General features: G+C 41.7%; 2 protein-coding genes across 6 annotated transcripts in view; both read left to right on the forward strand.

Moving 5' to 3' along the window:
* pemt (phosphatidylethanolamine N-methyltransferase) overlaps window positions 1-24,931 on the forward strand; it is an 86,520-nt gene that overhangs the window by 10,969 nt on the left and 50,620 nt on the right. For all 5 annotated transcript variants that reach the window (XR_013788829.1, XM_079492836.1, XM_079492837.1 and 2 more), the window contains exon 3: window positions 19,920-20,035. Coding sequence is in view for 4 of the 5 variants with exons in the window: in XM_079492836.1 (XP_079348962.1) it covers window positions 19,920-20,035 (116 nt within the window). In the remaining variant the exon portion in view is untranslated. The remainder of the gene's footprint in view (window positions 1-19,919; window positions 20,036-24,931) is intronic.
* Window positions 12,720-14,165, forward strand: LOC306915495 (hemoglobin subunit beta-like). The gene is made up of 3 exons (XM_079492842.1): window positions 12,720-12,875; window positions 13,093-13,315; window positions 13,899-14,165. Exons 1-3 carry the CDS (start codon window positions 12,784-12,786, stop codon window positions 14,025-14,027), a joined length of 444 nt encoding a protein of 147 aa, XP_079348968.1. The 5' UTR covers window positions 12,720-12,783; the 3' UTR covers window positions 14,028-14,165.

A 24,931-nucleotide genomic window follows, 5' to 3' on the forward strand; every position in this document is an offset into this window, starting at 1 on the left:
TTGTGCCACTGTAATAGGGAGGGAGTTATATTTAGGCTGATTACCTTCCCAAGACCCAGACGTCAGTATAGAGCTGGTTGGTACAGTCAGTGAGTTTGGTGCCTGCATCTGAGCCTGTGTGAGGAATGTGTTTTATTTTTTGGCCTTACATTTTAGAGTAGCAATTCTTTTTTTACTCACTTTATATGCCAATTAATTCCACTCTCCACACACATTTCTGTGTTGTCACTGCTGTTGCATCCTACTGACTCACTTGCAAGTGAGGTATGTGTTTCTGTGTTTCCTTGAAATGAAATGAAATGATTACTATATTTACCCAGGGTATCTGGGCTAAGCTCAAGAACTTGTTTCCAGCCAGGCCCTGCTCATAGAACATTTCATCGTAGTGGTTCAATGCCTTGTTCAAGAGCACATCAGCGGTGGTAATTTTAACGTGTCGGACTGCTGATTCGAACTGGCGACCTTCCGGTATCAAGACCGCTCCGCAATCCGTTCGGCCACCGCTGCCACTTGGAAACTCATTGGAAACTCTTCTCTTTAACAACACACACCCTAGCATGCCTACTCTGGGCATGCCATGTAATAAAAGGGAAGTAGCAGATCTACAAGCTCATAATGCATCGTGACAGCTATTTTAGCAAAGAGATTTGGTGTATAGGGGAAAAGGTGGGAGCCAAGTATAGATCCCTGGGATACCCCAGTCGCACTAAACTCAGCACAAAAAGTTTGGAAAGTTAACTTTGGTCCGTTATTTCTCCACTTTAATAATACCTATTGGTACTGTATTTTATATCATTTTAATCAGTGATTAGTCACATTTACAACGAGGTACAGCTTACAACAACAAGGACCAGGCATTCGTAGAATGAGCGATACATGCAAAGCTGTTGTGGCTGTGTATGGATCTTCCAGATGCTACAGAGTTCCCTAACAAAATTGATATAATGTAAAAATGGCCAATATGTGTTGTTTTTGTCTTTATTGCTGTGGGGGAGTGCAATCATTCAATTCACTAAAGCAACTCAAAGCAAGGGTGAATACCAACCATTCGCCATTTTGGCAAATGTTTTGGAGGCGATACCCACACGTTTAGCAGTGTTGCTCATTCCACCAACGCCTGCGGTCCTTACAAGCTGTACCTTGTTGTTTATAAAGGTGACTAATCAATGATTAAAATGATATAAAATACAATATCAATTGGATGAATTAAAGTGGAGAAATTATGGACCAAATTTAAGTTTCTGAACGTTTTGTGCTGAGTTTATATAGGGTTTAAGTGATTAAAAGGGAAAAATACACAATTTGCTCATCCCACTGGATCCTGGTGATTCATGACCATAATGTTTAATTATATGATATAGTACATTTAACAAATACCCTTTGTTAAGCGGTTTTCTTTTCTTTTTTTTTCTCACAGAATCAGAATGGTTTTATGGTCATGATTCACCCGAATCCTGGATGGCTTGATTCTAGGCTTAAACATTGATATCAATATTTTCTCTATTTAAGAAAATAAATCTCTATGGGAAAAATGAATGGCTGATTTTTCAGTGGAACCAGAAACCACTGCAATGCCCTAATACATAGATAAGACAATAATACACCAGCCGTTACTACAGGTGAATTACTTTAGCTAATTTAACCCATTTTGCGCGGGAACCCCTTTTGGTGTTTTAAACATTATGTTGTAATTTAGCTATTGAAAAATAGCAGATCTACAAGCTCATCGCGCGCCACCGAGTGGCGCGCTACGAGCTTGTAGGTCTGCTATTTTTGAAAAATCGTAAAAATGTGGCGCAAATCTATATTCTTTCAGAGCGAACGTTTTGAACTCGGGTCTAAATGGGTTAAACCTCTGCTGCACCTCTTCCCTGATGGCAATAGGGTGTACACTGTACAGGTTGTTGATGGTTCCTCCCCTCCCTGTAGTCCACAATGACCTCCGTGGTCTAGGAGGCCACGCGGTGAGAAGCAGTTGTCTGCTCCAGGTTGGTCACTTTCTCTATACGCCGCCTCATGGCCACCAGACAGTGAGCAACCCCACCACTTTGTGACACTTTATGTCATCTGCAAAACGTCACAATGGTGTTTGAAGTTCATGATGCCACACAGTTGTACATAAGTCGGTATAGAGCGTCGCAGTCCCGCCTCCTACCATGGACCAGGAAATGAATCCCAATGCATTTTTCCCATAGACATTTCAAAAAGTATTTATTTAAAGGCGGTTACGCCGCGGACAAAGCCAACTCGAGTCGTGACAACTCATGACAACACAAACAATATTTTGGACCAAACAAATAATTACAAAGAAGAAAAACAACAAAACAAGTGTTGTAACCTGCCGTTTTTTTCTTCTTTCTAATAATTATTTCGGCCCCAAAAATTGTGTTTGTTGTCATGAGTTGTCACGACTCGAGTTGGCTTTGTCCGCGGCGTAAACGTCTTTAAATAAATACTTTATGAAATGTCTATGAGGAAAATGAACGGAGAATCATTTCCTGGTCCAGGGTGGGGGGTGGGACTGCGACGCTCTATAGAGGGAAGGGAATACGGAAGTGGGATTAGAACACAGCCCTAGGCTGTGGCGCCTCCGTGCATGCTGAGAGTCAATGGAGAGGAGGTGCAGTCACCCACTCTCACCACCTGGGGGCGGTCCGTCAGAAAGTCCAGGACCCATACAGTCCCAGGTCTCTGCCTGGAGTGCACTATGCTATTGTATCCATGAACAGCTTTCTCACATACTGTACAGTAGGTGTTCCTCCCTGCAGGGGTGAGAGAGCGTGGCTGATGGTGTCCTCTGTGCTACTCTTATTGGCACGACATCGAGGTCGAAGTATAGGGCACTGTAAAGCAGTGGTTCCCAAAGTGGGGTCCGGGGACCCCCAGGCAGTTCCAGGGGGTCCCCAGCTAAATGATAGTTTGGAACCAAATGGACCCTTATGGGTCTGTAACTCTGAGAGTGTACAAATGGAACCAAATGGACGCTAACGGGTCCATTTGGTTCCATTTGTACACTTCTCAGAGTTAAATTAACATTGATTTTACAATAAAAAATTGGCGTCTCCGAGATAGAAATGCCATTCAATAGGGGACTGTAGCCTATAGTTGAGGTCAAACCGGGGCCATTGAAATGAAAATGGTTGAATATCACTCACTACTAGAGCAAAACTCTTCTCTTATGGGGGTCCTTGGCATATCATTTCCAAATGGAGTCCGTGGGCTATAAATGAGTGTCATTTTGGGGGTCCTTGACATGAAAATGTTTGCGATCCACTGCTGTAGTGGAAAGCATTAGTGCGTTAACCCATTTTGGACTGAGATCGATTAAAAATGTTTCTGAAAAAACATGTTTCTATGTCAGTGGTGCTCAACCTTTTTCATGTCAAGGACCCCCAGAATTATCTCTATTGGGCCATGGACCCCCATCTCAAAATACGTACTTCCAGGGACCCCCCCAGAAGCCAATATTTTAGTTTAAAATGTTCGCTCTGAAATATATATTAAAAAATTTGTGCCACATTTTCACAACTTTTCAAAAATAGCAGACCTACAAGCTCGTAGCGCGCCACTCGGTGGCGCGCTATGAGCTTGTAGATCTGCTGTTTTTCAATAGCTAAAGCATAACATAATGCTAACACCAAAAGGGGTTCCTGCCCAAAATGGATTAACCAGTTCCTCAAAACACTTGCTGGGGCTCTGGCTATATGCTGTAGAAGTGACAGCTATGGGCTGCCAGTCAATGAGGCTGGTCGCCTTCTGCTGTTTGGCGATGGGAATGATTATATGGACTTGAAACGAGCAGTCCTGGGTGAAAGGGATTGGTTTAAAATAGCAGTACATGATAAATATTGTACACTATAGGTTTTACTAGTAGTATAACTAATTTATAAATTATAACACATTTTCAAATGATAACACAAATCATCTGTAAAAAAAATTGTTAAAAAAAGGGTCATAACTTACGTATAGTATAGTTTGTATAGTTTATGTATTCTTAAAATATTTATACATATTTTGGTATGGTATACATTGACTTGCATTAGTTCATTTAAATACAGTATATATCTTTTTTTTTTATATTATTAGTTTATGATGAGCTAATAATTCATTCATAGCTTATATACAGTAAATGCCTTGTAACTTGCGATCACTAATATAAAGTGTTATCTCCAGCAGCATATGCCCTCCGTCCCTCCCTGTCAAAATTGCATACGCACTTCTTGATTAAGAGAAGGGTGGAGAAAAGAACGAGAGGCACCAATTTGGCAGAAGATGCAGCCCTCCTATTCTGGTCCAATTTCTTTCTTTTCAAAATCTTTTTATTTCCGTTTTATAACAGTATGGGTGTCAAGTCACAGGTTCATAGAAAGAATAAAAATAAAATATCAGATTTTAGTATCAGTGACTGAGGTAAACAAACGTAGCCTACTGTATGAATCAGAGATCGTGGGCAGACATAATGAAAAGACTGTTATTGTGCAAAACATGCCCCTTCAAGACAAAAGAAAAACATTTTCTCCCCTTCAAGTCCCAATTTAGTAAAGCCAATTCCCCAGCCTATTCTATTAATCAAGTCTTAGGAACCACTAGTACCCACTTAGGGCTTAATGTCTGCCCAAGACACAAGCTCTCTGAGAGGTTGACTCATTTAGGCCTGACGTCGAAATAAAAAAACGTCTTCTGAAAGAATAAATGTTCAATTTTCAACGATTTGTGCCGCATTTTCACTATTTTTCAAAAAATAGCAGATCTACAAGCTCATAGCGTGCCACCGAGTGGCGCGCTACGAGCTTGTAGGTCTGCTATTTTTCAATAGTGGGTTAAGGAGACAATATTACCAGAGTGCCATCCAGATGTCTCAATAGACCAGCCAATGTTATTGTGTTATATTGTGTCTTATTGACTTATATTGAATTATTTATGTAGCCCAAAGACAAAGGTCAAACTGACCGATGAACTGACCCTGATGAAAATATGACCCCGTTTGAAGAGTCTGTTTTGTAGCAATATAGACTTTAGAAGTCTGACCTTTTGGAATAGAGCTCTCTTTCTCGCTCTCTGTCTTCCATTCTGTAACCTTTTTCAATTTCTCATCTCCTTCTCCTTTATCTCCTTCTCATACTTTATCTAATCTTATCTAATCTCTCTCCCTTTTCTCTCTCTACCCCCTCTCTCTTTCTCTTTCTCGCATGTACGCACGTCACACACTACTGTACATGGCCTAAAGAGAAGAGAGGTGTGCTATATATAGATAGATGAATTGTAGAAATAAATGAATGTCATTGTGTTCGTTCAGCCTATGATGGTATGATCGTGATGATTGCAGCAGGCTCTCTCAGTGATACCATGTCATCTGATAGCCTGTCTCATGTCCCAGCCTGAATTATCATTGGCCTTTTATCTAAAAGGACGCACGCACGCGCGTGCGTGCGTGCGTGCGTGCGTGCGTGCGTGCGTGCGTGCGTGCGTGCGTGCGTGCGTGCGTGCGTGCGTGCGTGCGTGCGTGCACATTTTTCCACAGATAAGAAAGGGCATCCATCAGTGCCGGTTCTAGGGGGGGGCAGGGGTGTCCTGCCCACCCAATGTGGGTTTGACACCCCACCCGCGCCGGCGGAGTCGCCCCCCCCCTTACAATTCTGTCTGCCCACCTGAGTGGGGCTGGCTAAATCCGGCCCTGGCATCCATGCTCTTGCGCTTTCCTTTTAAATGCTCTCTCTATCTTTCACTATTTCTCACATGCATCCGCATTCTATCTCTCTCTCACTCGGTTTTGTCTCACTTCATTCTCTCATGTGAATGTGTAGTCCACGGACCACGGCTCAGAGTGAATGTGTAGTCCACGGACCACGACTCAGAGTGCACTTGAATTTACTGCCATTTTCCAAAGCATATCACCCTTTGTTCTCGCCTTCCTCTCTCTCCTCCTGTCTTTTTCACTCCGATGATGCAAAAAGTTACTTCCTTGTACTTTTTATCTGTTTTTAAAATGTTTGTAACTTTTCACCTATAATGAATGATTTGCTCAAAATGGAGACAGCAGGTTGACAAACCCTGAAGAAATAACTATGGAAGAAAAAAAAGAAAAAAATTGAAGAAAAATGAAATGACAAAATTAGCCATATTCACATGCCGATGATTTTGCTTATCTATAAGGATACTATACTGTAAGGGCAAAACCGGGTGCTGTGTGAATATGGTCAATTGGAAAAAGCCTACTGTAGCTCATCTGTCTATCTATCTATCCCTCCACCCACTCACCACTCATGTAGCTGGTTACTAAATACTTCATAGAATTTTGTGTAGGAGAACTGATGGTTCTGGCAATCTGATGTGCCTTCTCCTCTCCTCCCCTTCCCTCCCCTCCCCACACAAGCATTTTGTAAAACGACAATGGGTTCAGAAGTACTCCAAAATATAAATGATTTAATCAGCATTGTGGAACATTGATCGTCTTTAATGAGAGCCCTGACATGCAAGTCATCTCCCCATGTTCTCATTCTGTCTTTCCCTATCTCTGCAGTCTCCCATATGAATACATGAATATAGTGTGTGTGTGTGTGTGTGTGTGTGTGTGTGTGTGTGTGTGTGTGTGTGTGTGTGTGTGTGTGTGTGTGTGTGTGTGTGTGTGTGTGTGTGTGTGTGTGTGTGTGTGTGTGTGTGTGTGTGTGTGTGTGTGTGTGTGTGTGTGTGTGTGTGAACCACCTGCTTAACTCCCTTTTTAAGGGAACGGTTTTATGTTTACCTTTGGGGTTTAAATTCTGTTCAGGTGTTTAAGGAATTAAGGGAAAGTTTGTGTCTGGATCATCATCTAACAAGTATTCCAATCATTCCTTTCACATCCATCCATGGATCCATAGAACTTGCATAAGGTTTCAACAGCATAATTCAATATAACATACAATATATCACAATAACATTCATTGGTCTATTTTCAGCCATCTCCTGCCTCTCCTTGCTTCAGCCTGTTTTCCCCTTTGTACATCCAGCCATCCCTGACATCTGGACGGTACTCTGGTAGCCTAATGTTGTCTCCGACCATAGCCCCTCAGAGAGCTTGTGTCTTGGGCAGACATTAACCCATTTTGGTGTTAGCATTATGTTATGCTTTAGCTATTGAAAAATAGCAGATCTACAAGCTCATAGCGCGCCACCGAGTGGCGCGCTACGAGCTTGTAGGTCTGCTATTTTTGAAAAATCGAAGAACGACTGACAGAGAAACATAGCTTTTTCAGAAAACTGTCAGGATGTAGAAGACATTTTTAGAATCTGATCTCAGGTCAAAATGGGTTAAGCCATGAGTGGGTAGTAGGTACGTAACACAAACTAGTGGTTACGTAAGACTTGATTCAATAATTGAATCAAGTCTTACGTAACCACTAGTTTGTGTATGACGTATTGGACCTGGAGGGCTGCAAGTTCTGCCAAGTTGGCGCCCCTCATGCTTCTCTCCTCCCCTCTGTTAATCAATACGTGCGTAATTTGGACTCCTGTTGACAGGGAGGGGGGGGCATATGCTGCTGTAGATAACACTGGTGGCACTTGATATTGAGGATCACTTTGGCGAGTCATTTGTGTGTGTGTGTGTGTGTGTGTGTGTGTGTGTGTGTGTGTGTGTGTGTGTGTGTGTGTGTGTGTGTGTGTGTGTGTGTGTGTGTGTGTGTGTGTGTGTGTGTGTGTGTGTGTGTGTGTGTGTGTGTGTGTGTGTGTGTGTGTGTGTGTGTGTGTGTGTGTGTGCATTTGTTCCTAGTGCTTGCTTTGTAATTTTTTTGTAGATTATGCATTAATACAGTTACAGTTATTATTATTGTTAATAGTTTTTTTAACTGTTGAGAAACAATAAAAAGGTTTGACCACAACTCTGAAAAAAGTAATGGTTTTTAATGCTTAATAAATTAGTAATCCGTGTTTAAAGAAAAATAATACAAATTAAACATAATAGAAACAAACAATGACATGTCTAGTAATTATTAAAAAGCGCACCTCTCTGTAATTTGTAAATAGTCTAGAAAAGCCCTCTAAGTTTAATACCAGAAATGACCCTCTGATGATAATTTATTAAGTATTAGTATAAGTATTAGCACAAGACTCTCCTCCACCCTTCTCCCTCCTTCTAAAACACTTGAGTCCCAGGGGGGGAACATTCACGTATGATAGCCGATCTACAAGCTCACAATGAACATAGTGAGCATATAGAGCATGTATTGTCGCACCAAGTACAGTTGTAATTCAGGTCTGTTTCACTATGTCTAGAGGGTCACGGTGCACATAGTGAGCATGTAGATCTGCTATTAATGCAACCAAGTCAAGTACAGTTGCAATTCAGGTCCGTTTCACTATGTCTAGAGGGTCACGGTGCACATAGTGAGCATGTAGATCTGCTATTAATGCAACCAAGTCAAGTACAGTTGCAATTCAGGTCTGTTTTCACTATGTATAGAGCAGTCGTTCCAAAACCTTTAACCCATTCTGACCTGAGATCAGATTCTAAAAATGTCTTCTATATCCTGACAGTTTTCTGAAAAAGCTGTGTTTCTATGTCAGTGGTTGTCTATAGGGTAAATTTGAATTTACACCATTTGAAAATACACACAGAAATGAATTTGTGATTTTGTACATCCAACCATGCGGATGTTCTGTAATGAAGGGCTGCAGATTTGTTTTGGTGAGGAGTTAACACTACTTTTACCAGGTAACTTTTCAGAATAAAGGCGCTAGAGTGCCAAGCAGATGGGCAGATTTTACTCTGAAAAGCCCCGCCTTCCATTTCTCCCCAAAACCAGGAGGTATAATGTTCCATGAGTACCTCGCGCTAATAAGTCTGATCTCTCTTTAGAAGCGTTAATAATTAATATTAGGACAGAACATCGGTGTTCTGATCAAAACCGTGGAGAGCACCGTTACGTAGATTTAGAGAGAATAGCAAGTTTTGTCGGCCCTTGAAGTGAATGGCTGCGTGCATGTGCAAAACATGTCTGGGAGCTCTGAGCAACGAAAATGGATTTCAGCAATCCCGTTTTATATCATTAAAAAGGACCTAAAGACGTGTATACACGTCCAAGCCACCATGGTTTTAATTGAGAGGACAATTACATGCACATATACACGTCATTAGCATAACTAGACCGGTGCCCGGCTGTAGAGCACTGAGTCGGTAACAATGGAAGTTGAAGATCCATGCTCCACCCGGCTATGCAATACCCGTTGTACCCGTGTCAGAGTACCCGTTCCACCCATCTGTCTGTGTCCCTTGTATGCCCATATATGGAATTCTTTGTAAGGCATGCCCAAAAATTGAGTCTATGCAGATGTCAAAACCTATTTGTGATGTCAGGCCAGCTCCATATATGGGGCCTGGGCAGGGGCCCCGTCCAAAGCCCAGGCCAGCTCCATATATGGGGCCTGGGCAGGGGCCCTGTCCAAAGCCCAGAGAGAGAGAGAAGAGAGAGCCAACATCTCATTGCCCCTTGATTCCTGCCTCTGAGCACACCCAAGTCATATCAATGAAACCAGACCTGTTTTATCTTAATAACTTCATGATAGAAGTAGCTATTCTGAGCCAAGAGTATGAGACGTACTATGAGTTTGAGTATGAGTTTGTACTGGGCAGCTGGTTTGTACTAGGGGTGAATGTGTTTTACTGGGCAGCTGGTTTGTACTAGGGGTGAATGTGTTTTACTGGGCAGCTGGTTTGTACTAGGGGTGAATGTGTTTTACTGGGCAGCTGGTTTGTACTAGGGGTGAATGTGTTTTACTGGGCAGCTGGTTTGTACTAGGGGTGAATGTGTTTTACTGGGCAGCTGGTTTGTACTAGGGGTGAATGTGTTTTACTTCATGAGCGTGAAGCAGGACGTGGCTGAAAAAGTGCATACAGGAGAAAAAAAGAAAAACCATAAAACATTTTACTCTGTGTCAAAAACTATTTGAAAACTGCACAAAAAGGGTATTTATTACTCACAATATTACAATTATGTCCGATCTCCGATTATTTGTAGGGTCATAATGGCCAATAACTATTCCAATACCGATATATTTCATTATTATATTTTTAATAAACTTTTTGTTTTGCTGGTGAATGTACATAGATAACACTAACAGCTGATGCTCTTAAAGAGACAGAGACAGGCAGACTGGCTGCTCTGCGAGTACAAAGCCATTGGCGGTCACATTATTATTGCGTCATCAATATCTGTGATAATATGGATTATTTTGAGACCGATTCGATAATGATGTACCATGCATGATACAATTATGTACATTTTACATTATTTCCAACCACTTTCCACAGCATCCATTTCTGATTTACTGATGAACAGAAACCCGAGTAGGTGCAGCAAACGAACAGCAAACAATAATACAACATTCTAAAACAGTTAGTCCCAATACTTGATTCTGATTGGCTGGTTACCGTCACCTGACCTTTGTAAATTTCACCGATAACCCACACCTTCAATCACTTTATATCATTCCCAGCTGATTCCGCATCTTTGTAGCTGTACTGGGGAAGGGGAGCGCTTGATTACCTTACAAACACATGCCGTGCGGGCGTCTAAGCACCGCCCGACTCATATGAGTAAAGACATCAAGCGCTATTCTCCCGTCACATAGCCTACTTGCCGAGCAAAACAAGGAAGTGATGTGGCTCGCTCTGGTGGCGCAAAGCGTAGCTACTTTTGTGAATTTAATAGTTTTATTAGGTTAATATTGCTATATGTTTGTAACCGTTTTAGAAAAGCAATAAGCCACTCGAGGCCCCAGCTTGACCGGGTATTTTACAATGGCTGGGAGGGTAGAAGACCCTCCGCTGCGCGTCGGTTTCTGCCTACGCATCCCAGCCATTGTAAAATACCCGGTAACCTGAGACCTCTCGTGGCTCATTGCTTTAACCTAACTCATGACAGAACGTTCCTTAAATACACTTCCAAGTCCAATTACAAGTATGGCCTCAATCAAGGCCATACAGAGAAGGGAGGAGGTGAGCAAGAGAAGTCACAACTGGGCAATGACACGGGCAGGGCAGCCAGAACAGGGCCAGAGTTTGAGGTACTATAAAACTTTTCCATTTTTCTAAGGTTTATTTAGCATTATTTAAGTAAATATTATTCAGTGGTGCTGCCAAAGATATAGACGGTAAACAGGAAGTTAAAAATAAAGTTTATTGGGCTATATATCCAAACACAACATAAATTGTCCCCTCTCCTTCCTTTATATTGACCTACAATTATCTGGGCTTTTGTGGGCAGGGGTGGCACATACAATATGCCACTTGAGATAACACTGTAGTGTGTGTTCTTATAGATAATATTGTGTGGGGGAAACTGTGAGACTTGTATGCCAAAAACATAGACCTTTCTGAATACATTCACTGCCACACACTGCAGGTTAATTTCCCATAGGATAATATTTAAAGAAAACAGAATGCACTTCTGCCTTTTACTTGTGAATAATAGGACTGAAGAAATCATCTGCAGTGCAAATATTCTATAGAGGTAGGATAGTTTTTAGGGATGCACCGAATATTCGGCCACAGAAAATATTCGGCAGAAAATGGCCGAAAATGCATTTTCGGCCTATTCGGTTTCGGCCCGAATAGGCCAAAAATATATCACAGAATAGTGTATGCAAAATGCATTCAAAAGTGCTGAATAAATGTATTATGGACCCATAATAGTGATTATTATTTAAGTAAAGTTTTGCCATAATCATGTATTTTGCCATAAATCAGGTAGCTTTAAGGTACGGCCATGACAGCAATGGTAGGAAAAAAGATATATAATATTAATCATATTCGGATATTCGGTGTTCGGTTTTCGGCCAACTGTTTCCTATATTCGGTATTCGGTTTCGGCCAATAATTTCCCTTTCGGTGCATCCCTATTAGTTTTCTTTCCTTCAATGACATTGGATGACATGATTACCAAAACTGTCAAACCAGTACAAGTGGGTCGCAGGATGCCCAATAAAAATGGATACATTTTGAGCGAATATTGTTTATGCATGGCACAATTTTAAAGCAAGCTATGTTTAATTTAATTTAAATATAATTCAGTGTACCATTTGTGAGAACCTTTTGTAACTAACTTTTTTTTACAGAAAATTGTAAATTATTGTTAAAAAAAAAGAAAAAAAAAAAAAGCTCCCATGTTTGTTTCATTTGCTCATTAGTATGTTTGAAGACTGAGAGGGATACGTCATTGACAAACTATGTTAATCTTTTTTTTTTTTAAATGTTTTTTTTTGTGGCTTTCGCCTTTATTTTTTTATATTTTTTATGGAGGGACAGACAGTAGGCTGACAGGAAATGGGGAGAGAGGTGGGGGGGAAGACATGCAGTAAAGGCCGTCGGGATCGGGAGTCGAACCCGCGGCACACTGCCAGACTGGGTTACCAGCCAAGGTGCCTGGACCACTGAGCCATGGCCCAGAACTATGTTAATCTTAACTTTGACTTTTTTTATTGCATAGGGTCCTGGGACAAATGTACCTACAGGGAGGTCAGCATGAAATGATTTTGGAACCCCTGTACTATAACAATAACCCGATGACCAGTCCTGTCAAATCATTTAGATAAGCAGACCAGTGCTGTACTGTGGTGGGTGTAGACTCAAAATCCAATCATTCAGAAACTACTAGAAAAGCTGCGGCTTATCAGAGACGTGTCATCTCCAACCTATCACAACTAGCCTAATTTGTTTATGGGTGGAGGCTATTTCAAGTATTTAAAGAGCAGAAGGGCCCTAGATTGGACAGTTTTTCTTAGACTGAAAGAAATCCTCAAGAAGCAAACATGGTTGAGTGGACAGATGATGAGCGTGCCCTAATTGCAAAAGTCTTCTCCACTCTGAACTATGAAGAAGTGGGACCCGCGGCTCTGTCCAGGTATATAATGTTCATCTCCTTTGAAATGTCCTTATATGCAATTAAAGACAGCAAATATATATATATATATATTATATATATATATATATATATAACTTATAAACATATATATATATATATATATATATATATATAATGAAATGTTTAAAAAGATTATTCCGATTTTTCCCTCCCAACAGTACAACTTACTCTATCAATATGACATTTATTTCCCCAGGTGTCTGGTCGTCTACCCCTGGACCCAGCGGTACTTTGGTAATTTTGGTAACTTGTACAACGCAGACGCCATCACGACAAACCCGATGATCGCAGCCCATGGCATCAAGATCGTGCACGGTCTGGACAAGGCTCTGAAGAACATGGACAACATCAAGGAGACATACGCCGAGTTGAGCATTATGCACTCCGAGAAGCTTCACATCGATCCCGACAACTTCAGGGTAATGTGTATTATGCTACTACTACAACTACTACTACTATTAAGCATTTTCAACCTGGCAACCCAATTTGGGTCATGCCATTACTAAGTGAAAATGAAGTGAAAATGTAGTCCCACTGGGGCCTAAATGCTTAATAACTTTTTATCTAGCACTTTTCCAACCAATAATACACACTAATAGAACACATAAATCCAATGGAATTGAAGTGAAATATGAAACAAATAATACCTAGACAAATGAGCAGAAAGGAGAACATGGACCATGGGACTTATCCATTTTGGGCGGGAACCCCTTTTGGTGTTAGCATTATGTTATAATATAGCTATTGAAAAATAGCAGATCTACAAGCTCATAGCGCGCCACCGAGTGGCGCGCTATGAACTTGTAGGTCTGCTATTTTTGAAAAATCGAAGAATGACTGACATAGAAACATAGCTTTTTCAGAAAACATGTCAGGATTTAGAAGACAATTTTAGAATCTGATCTCAGGTCAAAATGGGTTAATGTGTTCAGGAGTGTACAGTATTTAAGAACGTTCACCTCCAACTCGGTAATCTAACAGTATATTTTCTCTGCCACACAGCTGTTTTCTGACGTTCTCTCCATCACCGTCGCCGCCAGGATGGGCGCCGCATTCACAATGGAAATGCAGGCTGCCTGGCAGAAGTTCTTGAAGGTTGTGGTCTCAGCTCTGGGCAGGCAATACCACTAGATGTCCATGGGCATCATCATCATGCTGGATGATGAAAAGCAAGCTCGTCGTTTTAGATGTAAAAGTCCTGAATATCTGTTTCTATACACAGGGTTTAAATAAACACTCAAATAAAACAACTGATTCTTGAGATGACCATTCAAATGTTGTCATTTCATTTGTTATAGGAACCTCATTTTCAAATATCTCTGGATGATTTGTAGATTCAAGGGGCATACTTTTTCATTATAGTTTAGTTTTAGTTAGTTTTGACCTTTTTTTAGTTAGTAGTTAGTAGTTTTTATTTTTGTGACAGCAACTTAGTTTTAGTTTAGTTTTTATTAGTTTTTTGTCTGCACTTTTCAACCCTGCACCTGACAAATAAGTCAGGTGCAGGATTGAAAAGGGCCAGAGTAAGTATTGTGTAATAAAAACTCAAGAAAATATAGCATTTAAAAATATATATTCAGTTACAGATTAAGCTTATAAATACATTGGCAAAAACTAAGGGCATTTTGTCTATCATTTTAGTTAGTTTTAGTTTGTTTTGTAAGCACAAAATACAGTTTAAGTTAGTTGAGGCGTGGTTGTAATTCTGTAATTGAGGCCTGAAGAGGTGTTTTGGTGAGGAGAGGATACTGCAGCTATGTTCCATGGCAGCCAAGGTGCCAAACTCCCTGTGCTTTGCTTCAGCTAGACCAAGGTTATTATAGTTAACTAAAACTAACTAAAAATCACACCTGTGTGAACTGAGTGGTGCAACTCCCCTCTCCCCCTGTACCCCCCCCCCCCCCCCCCCCCCCCCTCTCTCTCTCTCTCTCTCTCTCTCTCTCATTAGCAAGAGAGACAGTGCAGCACTATATCTCTCTCTCTGTTTCTGGCACAACAGCACCACTTTTGCCCCTACTGGTACTCATAGTCACATAGGTTAACACATAGGTTAACACGGACATTGCTGTTCCTTGGAGTGGTTGCACCACTCAAAACAAATTAAAAATAAAATAAAAACGTTACAAGAATAACTAACTGAAACCGTATTGTGTGTTTACAAAACTAATTCAAACTAACTGAAATGCTATAGACAAAATGCCCTTAGTTTTCGTTTTTGTCAAACTTTCAACCTATGTTCATATAATTGATTCCTCACTAATGATTATGATAAAATAACACCATTTTTTTAGGAGGGCTGTGGGCACTTCAGAAACCAGTCCACCAGTCCACAAGCTAATAGAAACTGCAGGCTTTCTATTCCTGAAAACTTGCAATGCTAAAATGGAAGCCATCGTTCTCATGATCGTACGTACATTATCATACATCATCTCATTCCGGCCAATCAGAATTTGCGTCCTCACGCCACCTTCGTCTTCAATGTTTGTGTTTACACAAACACTCAAAATTGTCCATTCATTGTCAATGGCATTTAATGTTTGTGTTAGGACAAAGTTTGTGTTTACACACACACTAAAAGCTGGACATAGGCCCTCAAAAATAATAATAAATAATAATAATAAACTTTATTTATAGCACCTTTCATGCCAGAAATGCTTAACAAGGCAGAGAACAAACATATAAAATACAATCATATAAAATATACACACATATACATCAGCAAACAAACGGAAACAAAAAAACATTGAGGCAATTACCACAAATTGGCAAATGGCATAAAACCGGCAGCAAATCAAGCGGTGCAATAGGACAGTAAAACAATAGCATGGAGCATAAAACCGGTGAGTACATGAATAAGAACACTCAATTAAAAGCAATAGTGAAAAGGTGAGTCTTGAGCTGTGCTTTAAAAATATCTACCGAGGGAGCCTGTCCAAGCTGAAGCGGAAGTTTATTCCAGGCCGTTGGGCCGTAAAAGCAGAAAGCAGCCTCACCATATTTCTTGGTCGCCATCTTTTTAGGCACCTCGAGCAGCCAGTGTAATGAGGCTAGAATTGGGTAATATGCTCTCCCATTTTAGTTCTTGTTAAAATCCTGGCTGCTGCGTTTTGCACAAGTTGTAGCCTGTCCGTTGTTTTCTTTGGCAGACCAGAGAAAAGGGCATTGCAGTAATCGAGTCTAGAGAAAACAAAAGCATGGATCAACGTCTTTGTATCTCTAAGCAGGCTCTAATTCGTGCTATGTTTCTCAGATGAAAGAAGGCCGTCCTGGTAGCCTGCTTAATGTGTGCATTGAAGTTCAAATCAGAATCAATAATAACCCCAAGGTTCTTTACCGTAGCGTTACTTCCTACAGTCAGATTACAGAGTCTGTTTTTTATCAGTTCCTTCTGCTCACTAGAGCCTATTATGAGACAAGTCAATAGTGAAACTAAACTAAACTAAACGATGTCAAATCCAAAACTATTATAACCTTGAGCTAGACACATTAAAAGCATGTATTGATCAGGACTGGGGAAAAGGGACAAAAGAGATGTATTTTTTACAAGCAGCAGTGCAAAGCTCTGCCTGTTGTTGTTTCAGACCATACATAACAGTGTAACAATAGTTCTACATGTAATGGTTGCACGCTTTCTCTTGGAGTGGTACCGTAATAATCAGTCAGCTAATCAACCTGCTGTGAGCACCGCTGGTGAATACAAAGCAAATCATTATCCGGTCAGGAAGAGAAGGTGTGTGTGTGTGTGTGTGTGTGTGTGTGTGTGTGTGTGTGTGTGTGTGTGTGTGTGTGTGTGTGTGTGTGTGTGTGTGTGTGTGTGTGTGTGTGTGTGTGTGTGTGTGTGTGTGTGTGTGTGTGTGTGTGTGTGTGTGTGTGTGTGTGTGTGTGTGTGTGTGTGTGTGACTAATCTCAGACACCACTGGAACAACCGGCGTCAAACTTTGCATGCACATAGTTCAACTATACAGTATTTACCTCCCCCTCATAACCCCCCCCCCAAGTCTACGCCTGAGGAAGAAAAGTTATGTTTGCTTTGGTGCGTTAATGCAATCTTGCTTCTCACACAGACCAACTAAAACTAGTTACCAGGTCGTGCCCAGCATGCATTCCTATTGGCTGGTAGCGGAGTGACAAAGCTAAACTAAACTAAAAATAAAATCCACGGAACACATAGTGAATCAGGATGGATCCTATAGGCTAGTTCTTCACTGTTCTCCTTTATAACCATGTAGCAACCATGGGCGCTTTTCCTAGTCTATAACTGTAAACTCATCCTGAGGGACTGTGGTCCCTAGCACCATGTATAACAGGGGTGGGCAACTTTGACGATGGAGAGGGCCACTATATTTCCACACTCACTCCCTAGGGCCATATATTACTGTCGTAGCAAAAATAGCCGATCTACAAGCTCAAAACGCGTCGCAGCGCGACGCGTTTTGAGCTTGTAGATCGGCTATTTTTTCAAGATTTCGAATTGAAATCTTTAATTTTTGCTATTTTTGAATTGGAATCCTGAAAATTAATATTTATGTAAATGATGTAATTTCAAATACCTTTAATTATACTTGTGTTGCGCAATAAGCTACTAATTTAGACTGAAGTAATTAAAGTGGTGTCATGTTCGGAATTGTAAACAGCTGAAACCAATATTATATCAGTATTCTGACATTAACCTGAGGGCCACATTAAGTGAAGGTGAGGGCCGCATGTGGCCCCCGGGCCGCCAGTTGCCCACCCCTGATGTATAACCTTCTGTTGACATGTACACAGACAGATTATGTCATGAATGTCATGAATCTCTGAGTAACACACACGACAACCGCTGTGTGATTGCACAATGCAGTGTCCATGTTCACATGGACACAGCAAGATGAGCGACCCAGTGTATGTGTGTATGTGCGTGCGTGCGTATGGCTGTATGTACAGTATGTGTGTATGGCTGTGTGTCAATTTACGTGACAGGTGATTTGCATAATGTTGCTCATTGTTAATGTGGTAATTTGTTCTGTACATGAGTACTGTACTCAATGCATCAGTAATGACATACAATACATAAATTACATTATATGCAACAAGCTCAGCTGTAGCCTATTCTGTCACGTTCCGTTGCGCTAATGAAACACTAGATGGGATTATTTATGTCATGTCAGCACTATCAGAAGATGTAACCCAGTTAAAGTAATCTGTCACTCTGCAAGTTTAACTAAAGTTTTTTCCTTTGTCCAAAGTAATTTCTGATAGCCTGCAGAGTGCAGCCATGTAGTCCTACACAGATACAGATTGATTGAAAGTGAAACAGACACAATATTTTAGGGGGCCTAAACAAAATATTTGCACTGGGGCCCCATTGCCAGGTCCTTTCGCCCCTGATCGCGTCTAATGTGCCAGTGCCCAGTTTGCATCATGTACCGTAGGCATGCACTCTGTCTTTCTCACTCTCCCCTCTAATAGCGGTGGCAGCGGTGGCCGAACGGTTTGCGGAGTGGTCTTGATACCGGAAGGTCGCCAGTTCGTATCCCCGGACCGGCACGTTAAAATTACCACCGCTGAAGTGCCCTTGAGCAAGGCATTGAACCACTACCATGAAATGTTCTATGAGCAGGGCCTGGCTGTAAACAAGTATCTGATGCTTAGTCCAGTTACCCTGGCTAAATATAGTAACTTTGCTTTGCTTTGCTTATAGACACCTGTGTTGAATGAGGAGGGAGGAAGAGTGGCGTGGGGGGGTGGTAGGGTGCTACTTTTCCTTAAAAGCCAAAACGAGAGTACGAGGCAATGATGGTGGTTTTTGTGCCATCTTTCTTTTGTGCCATCTTTCTCTCTGAAGAGAGAGAGAAACGGAGCATGTGCTTTCATGATGATGATGTTAAAGCCATTAGTAGCGAAGCCAGAAAGAGTGGGGTTTTTGTGTGTGTGTGTGTGTGTGTGTGTGTGTGTGTGTGTGTGTGTGTGTGTGTGTGTGTGTGTGTGTGTGTGTGTGTGTGTGTGTGTGTGTGTGTGTGTGTGTGTGTGTGTGTGTGTGTGTGTGTGTGTGTGTGTGTGTGTGTGTGTGATGTCCATTCGATGTGAGTGTATTCAATTGGGTTAGGAGAAAAGGCTTCTAAAACGTGGTAACATCCAGCACACTGCCGGCTAATGGAATAAAGAGGTTGATCATGTGGTAATTGTGGCGCTCGCTAATAAGACCTGTAGATGAGATTAGGTCCCTGCGTCCACATGTATTGATGTTCACTCACTGACCCAGAACGTGTGTTTGTGTGTGTGTGTGTGTGTGTGTGTGTGTGTGTGTGTGTGTGTGTGTGTGTGTGTGTGTGTGTGTGTGTGTGTGTGTGTGTGTGTGTGTGTGTGTGTGTGTGTGTGTGTGTGTGTGTGTGTGTGTGTGTGTGTGTGTGTGTGTGTGTGTGTGTGTGTGTGTGCGGGTAAGCATGCATGCGAGCGTGGGTGTGTGTGTGTGTGTGCGTGCGTGGGTACGCATGCATGCGAGCGTGGGTGTGTGTGTGGGTTTCATTTAGATACAACACCACCCTTCTCCGGAGAGTCACCATTATCAGTGTCCGCCATCCTTTGCGCTAGATCACTGGAAGATGTGTCAATGTATTTATTTATTCATATAACAACTTGTTTTAGGAATCATTGCATTGTCTGACTGGACACTAAGAAGAACCACAGCAAAGCGTTTGAATTTTGTTTGCAAAGTATAATCACCAGGCTTTGACCTGGTGACAGTGGTGCAGGTAGCCTACTACACTACAGTGGTGCAGGTAGCCTACTACACTACAGTGGTGCAGGTAGCCTACTACACTACAGTGGTGCAGGTAGCCTACTACACTACAGTGGTGCAGGTAGCCTACTACACTACAGTGGTGCAGGTAGCCTACTACACTACAGCACACAATAACACCAGGCTTTGACCTGGTGACAGTGGTAACCAGTAAAACAGACCACTTTGTTATTAACTCTCATCCTCTCTCCACCCCCCCTCCACCTCTCTCTCTCTCTCTCTCTCTCTCTCTCTCTCTCTCACAGGTAGCTCGCTGGGAGTATCGCAGCCATGCTCTGACCAGGCTGCTTGGCGGTCCCTACCTGGCCTGCTACTGTCTCGGCTTTGCCATTGTGCTCCTGAATGTCTACCGCAGCCACAGGTTAACACGCACGCACGCACGCATGCACGTGCGCACAATGTGTTCTATAACTATATCATTCACCATTGTATTTTTTATAGTCTGTGTGAACTACATTTTTATTATAGTTACAGTATAGTGGTCAGTAAGTTGTGTATGGAAAAGCAGTGCTCTGTTGATTTAATTTTGTGTTGTGTTTTGGTATTTGTTCAGATTTTTGGCAAATAAGGACCAAACGTAATGAGTAATTTCACTATTTACCGTTTACTATAAAATAATAATGATAAAAATACTTTCTGCATAGAATTGTACCTGTCAGTCTGCCTACCTGCCTGGCGGTTCACTCTGTTCTTAGTCTGTCAGTAGGTGCTTTTCCATCAAGAAGTTTCGAAAATAGGAAGCATATTTTTCCTGTTTCCTTCCACTGGTTAAAATGCGATATATTATATAAGCAGTAGGTGGTGCTATTTTGCCAGTCAAGTGAGACGCACTTACACGATTATCTTATCATGTCACACACACACACACACACACACACACACACACACACACACACACACACACACACACACACACACACACACACACACACACATTTTAATAATTTATTTATGTCCACATAAGAGATACAATACCACCGCTGAAGTGCCCTTGAACAAGGCATTGAACCACTACGATGAAATGTGTTCTATGAGCAGGGCCTGGCTGGAAACAAGTTATTGAGCTTAGCCCAGATACCCTGGGTAAATATAGTAATCATTTCATTCATTTCATTTCATTTCATTTCATTTCATACAAGGACACAAATATTTACAAGGTGCTGTACAGAGTGCAATCAGCAAATCCACACAGACACACGCACACACACACACACACACACACACACACACACACACACACACACACACACACACACACACACACACACACACAGTTGTCTGATTTGTGCTTCACCACGGTGCATTTGACGTTCTTTTAGACTATATAATAAATATTATACACAGACTGCCTGGTTGGCGAATGGTCTGCAAGTCCACTGTCCAGAGTCTTTCAATCAGGCTGTCTGTTAAATAAATAGGTCTGTGTTGTTGACTTGACAGGGGCTGGTATAGTTTTGTTTTCAAGTACAGGGACGAGGGACCCCTGCCCTGCAACTTGATAGTAAATTTCCATTTTGGCCGTGTTGATGTCGCTTCTGTTGTTGATTACTAGTCTCCACTCGTCCGTTCCGAGCTAATAGGAGAAATATCACTGATCTAGCTTCCATGATCAACGTACTCACCGGGAGAGAGCAGGAGCCTCAGCCTGCAGACAGAGGCTTAAATTAATGTATCCACATCCCACCCACCCTCCCGTTCACTCCACTCCCCCCCCTCTCTCTCTCTCTCTCTCTCTCTCTCTCTCTCTCTCTCTCTCTCTCTCTCCCTGTATATCCTCCTCCTCCAGTTATTTCTTGTCTTTTCCTCCCACTCGTTCCTTTTCTTTTTCTTACCTTTCTATTGACATTCTATACACCTACACACTCCTCCTATCGAGAATTTAACACACACACACACACACACACACACACACACTGAAATGCTTTCATAAATTATTTCTTTTTGCAAGTGTCTGTTGCGAGGCAACAGTTTTGTATTATTTAATCCCATGTTTAGAAACTGGTGGCTCCGTACTTTAAAACGCCTTTCTGTCTGTTTCTGACACTTGTGTGTCTACTAACTATCCTCTTGGGGTACCATTAACAACCAATATAAGGCACACATTTCATTATACGTTAAGTAGCATGTGACGTGTCAAACTAGGGGTTTTTCATGATTCTGAATCCATTGCAAGCATTAGTTTTGCTCAAAAAAACACTCCAAATGTGCCCAAAATTGCACATTTGGGCAAGGGGCTATGGCCGAATTTAGCAAAACTAATGCTTGTAATGCATTCAGCATCATGAAAATCCCCTAGTTTGACATTTTGGGAACTTTACCTTATTGGTTGTTAATGGTACCCCAACTTTCAGCAGTTGTCACAAAGTTTCCCAAGGGAGTTGGGTTGGAACTAGCTCTGGTCCATAGCCTTCTACTGCTTCTACGATTCTGCCCTGCAGTATAAGGCTAAGGGACTTTCAGTTTTAAATCTCAAATGGAAATCAGACCAGCCTCTCCTCTTTTGTGGAAATCTCACAAACGTTTGACCTACTCACCAATACAAAGACGGGTTGTGTCAATAGAACGCCTACTTTCCTTAGTGGACGCACTCTGAGCCCCCACCACGTGTATAAACGGTACTTTTTGGCCAAAAAGGGATTTTGTTTCCACCGGGAAAAAAATACTTTTAGTTACTCCGCTGCGCCCTCTACCGATATTGCCCAGAGAACTGCCTCATAGAGAATATTTTTCCTCCGGTGAAAAAAAAAACCCTTTCTGGCCAAAAAGTACCGTTTATACGTGTGGTGGGGGGCTCAGAGCTTGGTCACACCCGAGTCCTTCTTCTCTCTCGGCTCGTCCTTGGTGTGCCAACCGATCTCCAGCTCACTCTCTCTCCCTCTCGTCCTCCTGTCAACCTCTCTTACACATACAACAGAGCAGCACACAACACCACCTTTCTCTCCAAGTGTCCTTCTTATAGAGCGTCGCAGTACCGCCTCCTACCCTGGACCAGGAAATGAAACCCAATGCATTATTCTCATAGACATTTCTTAAAGTATTTATTTAAAGACGGTTACGCCGCGGACAAAGCCAACTCGAGTCGTGACAACTCATGACAACACAAACAATATTTTGGACCAAACAAATAATTACAAAGAAGAAAAAAACGGCAGGTTACAACACTTTTTTTGTTGTTTTTCTTCTTTGTAATTATTTGTTTGGTCCAAAATATTGTTTGTGTTGTCATGAGTTGTCACGACTCGAGTTGGCTTTGTCCGCGGCGTAACCGTCTTTAAATAAATACTTTAAGAAATGTCTATGAGAATAATGCATTGGGTTTCATTTCCTGGTCCAGGGTAGGAGGCGGGACTGCGACGCTCTATACTGCAACCAATCTGTGTTGATTAGACAGCTCCTCCTCCGTCATTCACTCCTGACAGCTGTCAGTAATGACACTGATGTCATGCTCAGTCCTTCACATTAGTCTTGCACACATAAGCTCATGTATCAAATCGACAGTGGTAAGTAATATATCTATATAATAAGGGAGAATATTATAAGTCACTGATAGATATACAACAATAATATGCAAACAATTAAAGGAACAAAAAAAAAAAAGAGAAACCTGATTTTGACACCGGTCACATAAGCGTTCCATCTGCTTCTGAATTTGGGTCAGTATGTGAATCTTGTCAAAGTGGCGTTGCAGTAGCAATCATTGCCTTGGCCCGTCACTGTGTCACTGTGTCACTGTGTCACATGGCTTGAAAAGAACGGGTCCAAACGACCATGGAAGGTCGCTGGATGACGGTGGAGACGATGCCCGGTGAAATGTGCGAAAGTGTGAAAATGCCTTTCTATCTGTTTCTGACACTTGTGTGTCTACTACAGTAACTATCCTCTTATTCACTCCATCTCTTTCATTCTCTCTCTCTCTCTCTCTCTCTCTCTCTCTCTCTCTCTTCTTGTCTTTTTCAGTAATTTTCTCTCACTAATAAGGGAAAATTAGCGAAATGTGTGGCAAATCTGCAAAAAAAAATGCTAGCTTTCTTCACAAATGTGTTCATAACGGTGTTTACAATCACATTTAAATTTATTCCAACCCAACTCCCTTGGGAAACTTTGTGACAACTGCTGAAAGTTGGGGTGCTATTAACAACCAATATAAGGCAAAATCCCCTAGTTTGACACGTCACATGCTACTTAAAGCATAATGACATTTTGGGAACTTTACCTTATATTGGTTAATGGTACCCCAACTTTCAGCAGTTGTCACAAAGTTTCCCAAGGGAGTTGGGTTGGAATACATTTATATGTGATTGTAAACACCTTTATGAACACATTTGTGAAGAAAGCTTGTGGTAAGCATTTTCTTTGCAGATTTGCCACACATTTTGCTAATTTTCTCTAACTACTCTCCTTAATTCACACTCTATTCTCTCTCTCTTTCTGTCTCAGCCATTCATTTTCTCGAGGTAGCACCAATAGCGATTGATTTTTTTATTGACAAAACCTATATATTCATCCTTGGCTGTAACTATCATTCATCTACTATCATTAATCTACCATCTACCACCAACTTATTGTCCGATAACCAGGTACCAAGATATTTATTGGGCTTTTAGCCTTTATTGATAGATATACAGTAGCTTGACAGGAAACGGGGAGAGAGATCCGGGGAAGACACACAGTAAAGTTTGTCGGGATCGGACTCGAACCCGCGACACACTGTCATGCTGGATTACCAGCCAAGGTGCCTGGACCGCTAAGCCGCACAGGCCACCAGGTGCTGATTTTGTGCAGTTCTGTATATTTCTATCTGGGATTTATCATTCTGAGAGGAGAGCTGAATCCTCAGCGAAAAGGAACATGCTACAAAAATGAACAGCCACACTACTTGCGTGTTTTGTGTTATTATCCGTTATCGCTTTTCTTACTACAACACAAAACGATAACAATGGATGTGAATGAATGAATGAATGAATGAATGAATGTGTCAGTCCTTCCATTTGATAACAGAATATATAAGCGTTCCATCTGCTTCTGAATGAATGGGTCAGTATGTGAATCTTGGCAAGGTGGCGTTGCAGTAGCAATCATTGCCCTGGCCCCTATGTGTCACTGTGTCACTGTGTCACATGGCTTGAACAGAACGGGTCCAAACGACCATGGAAGGTCGCTGGATGACGGTGGAGACGATGCCCGGTGAAATGTGCCAAGTACTTTAAAATGCCTTTCTGTTTCTGTTTCTGACACTTGTGTGTCTACTACAGTAACT

Source organism: Electrona antarctica (assembly GCF_951216825.1).
Source record: "Electrona antarctica genome assembly, chromosome: 22".
In the NCBI taxonomy this organism is placed as follows: domain Eukaryota; kingdom Metazoa; phylum Chordata; class Actinopteri; order Myctophiformes; family Myctophidae; genus Electrona; species Electrona antarctica.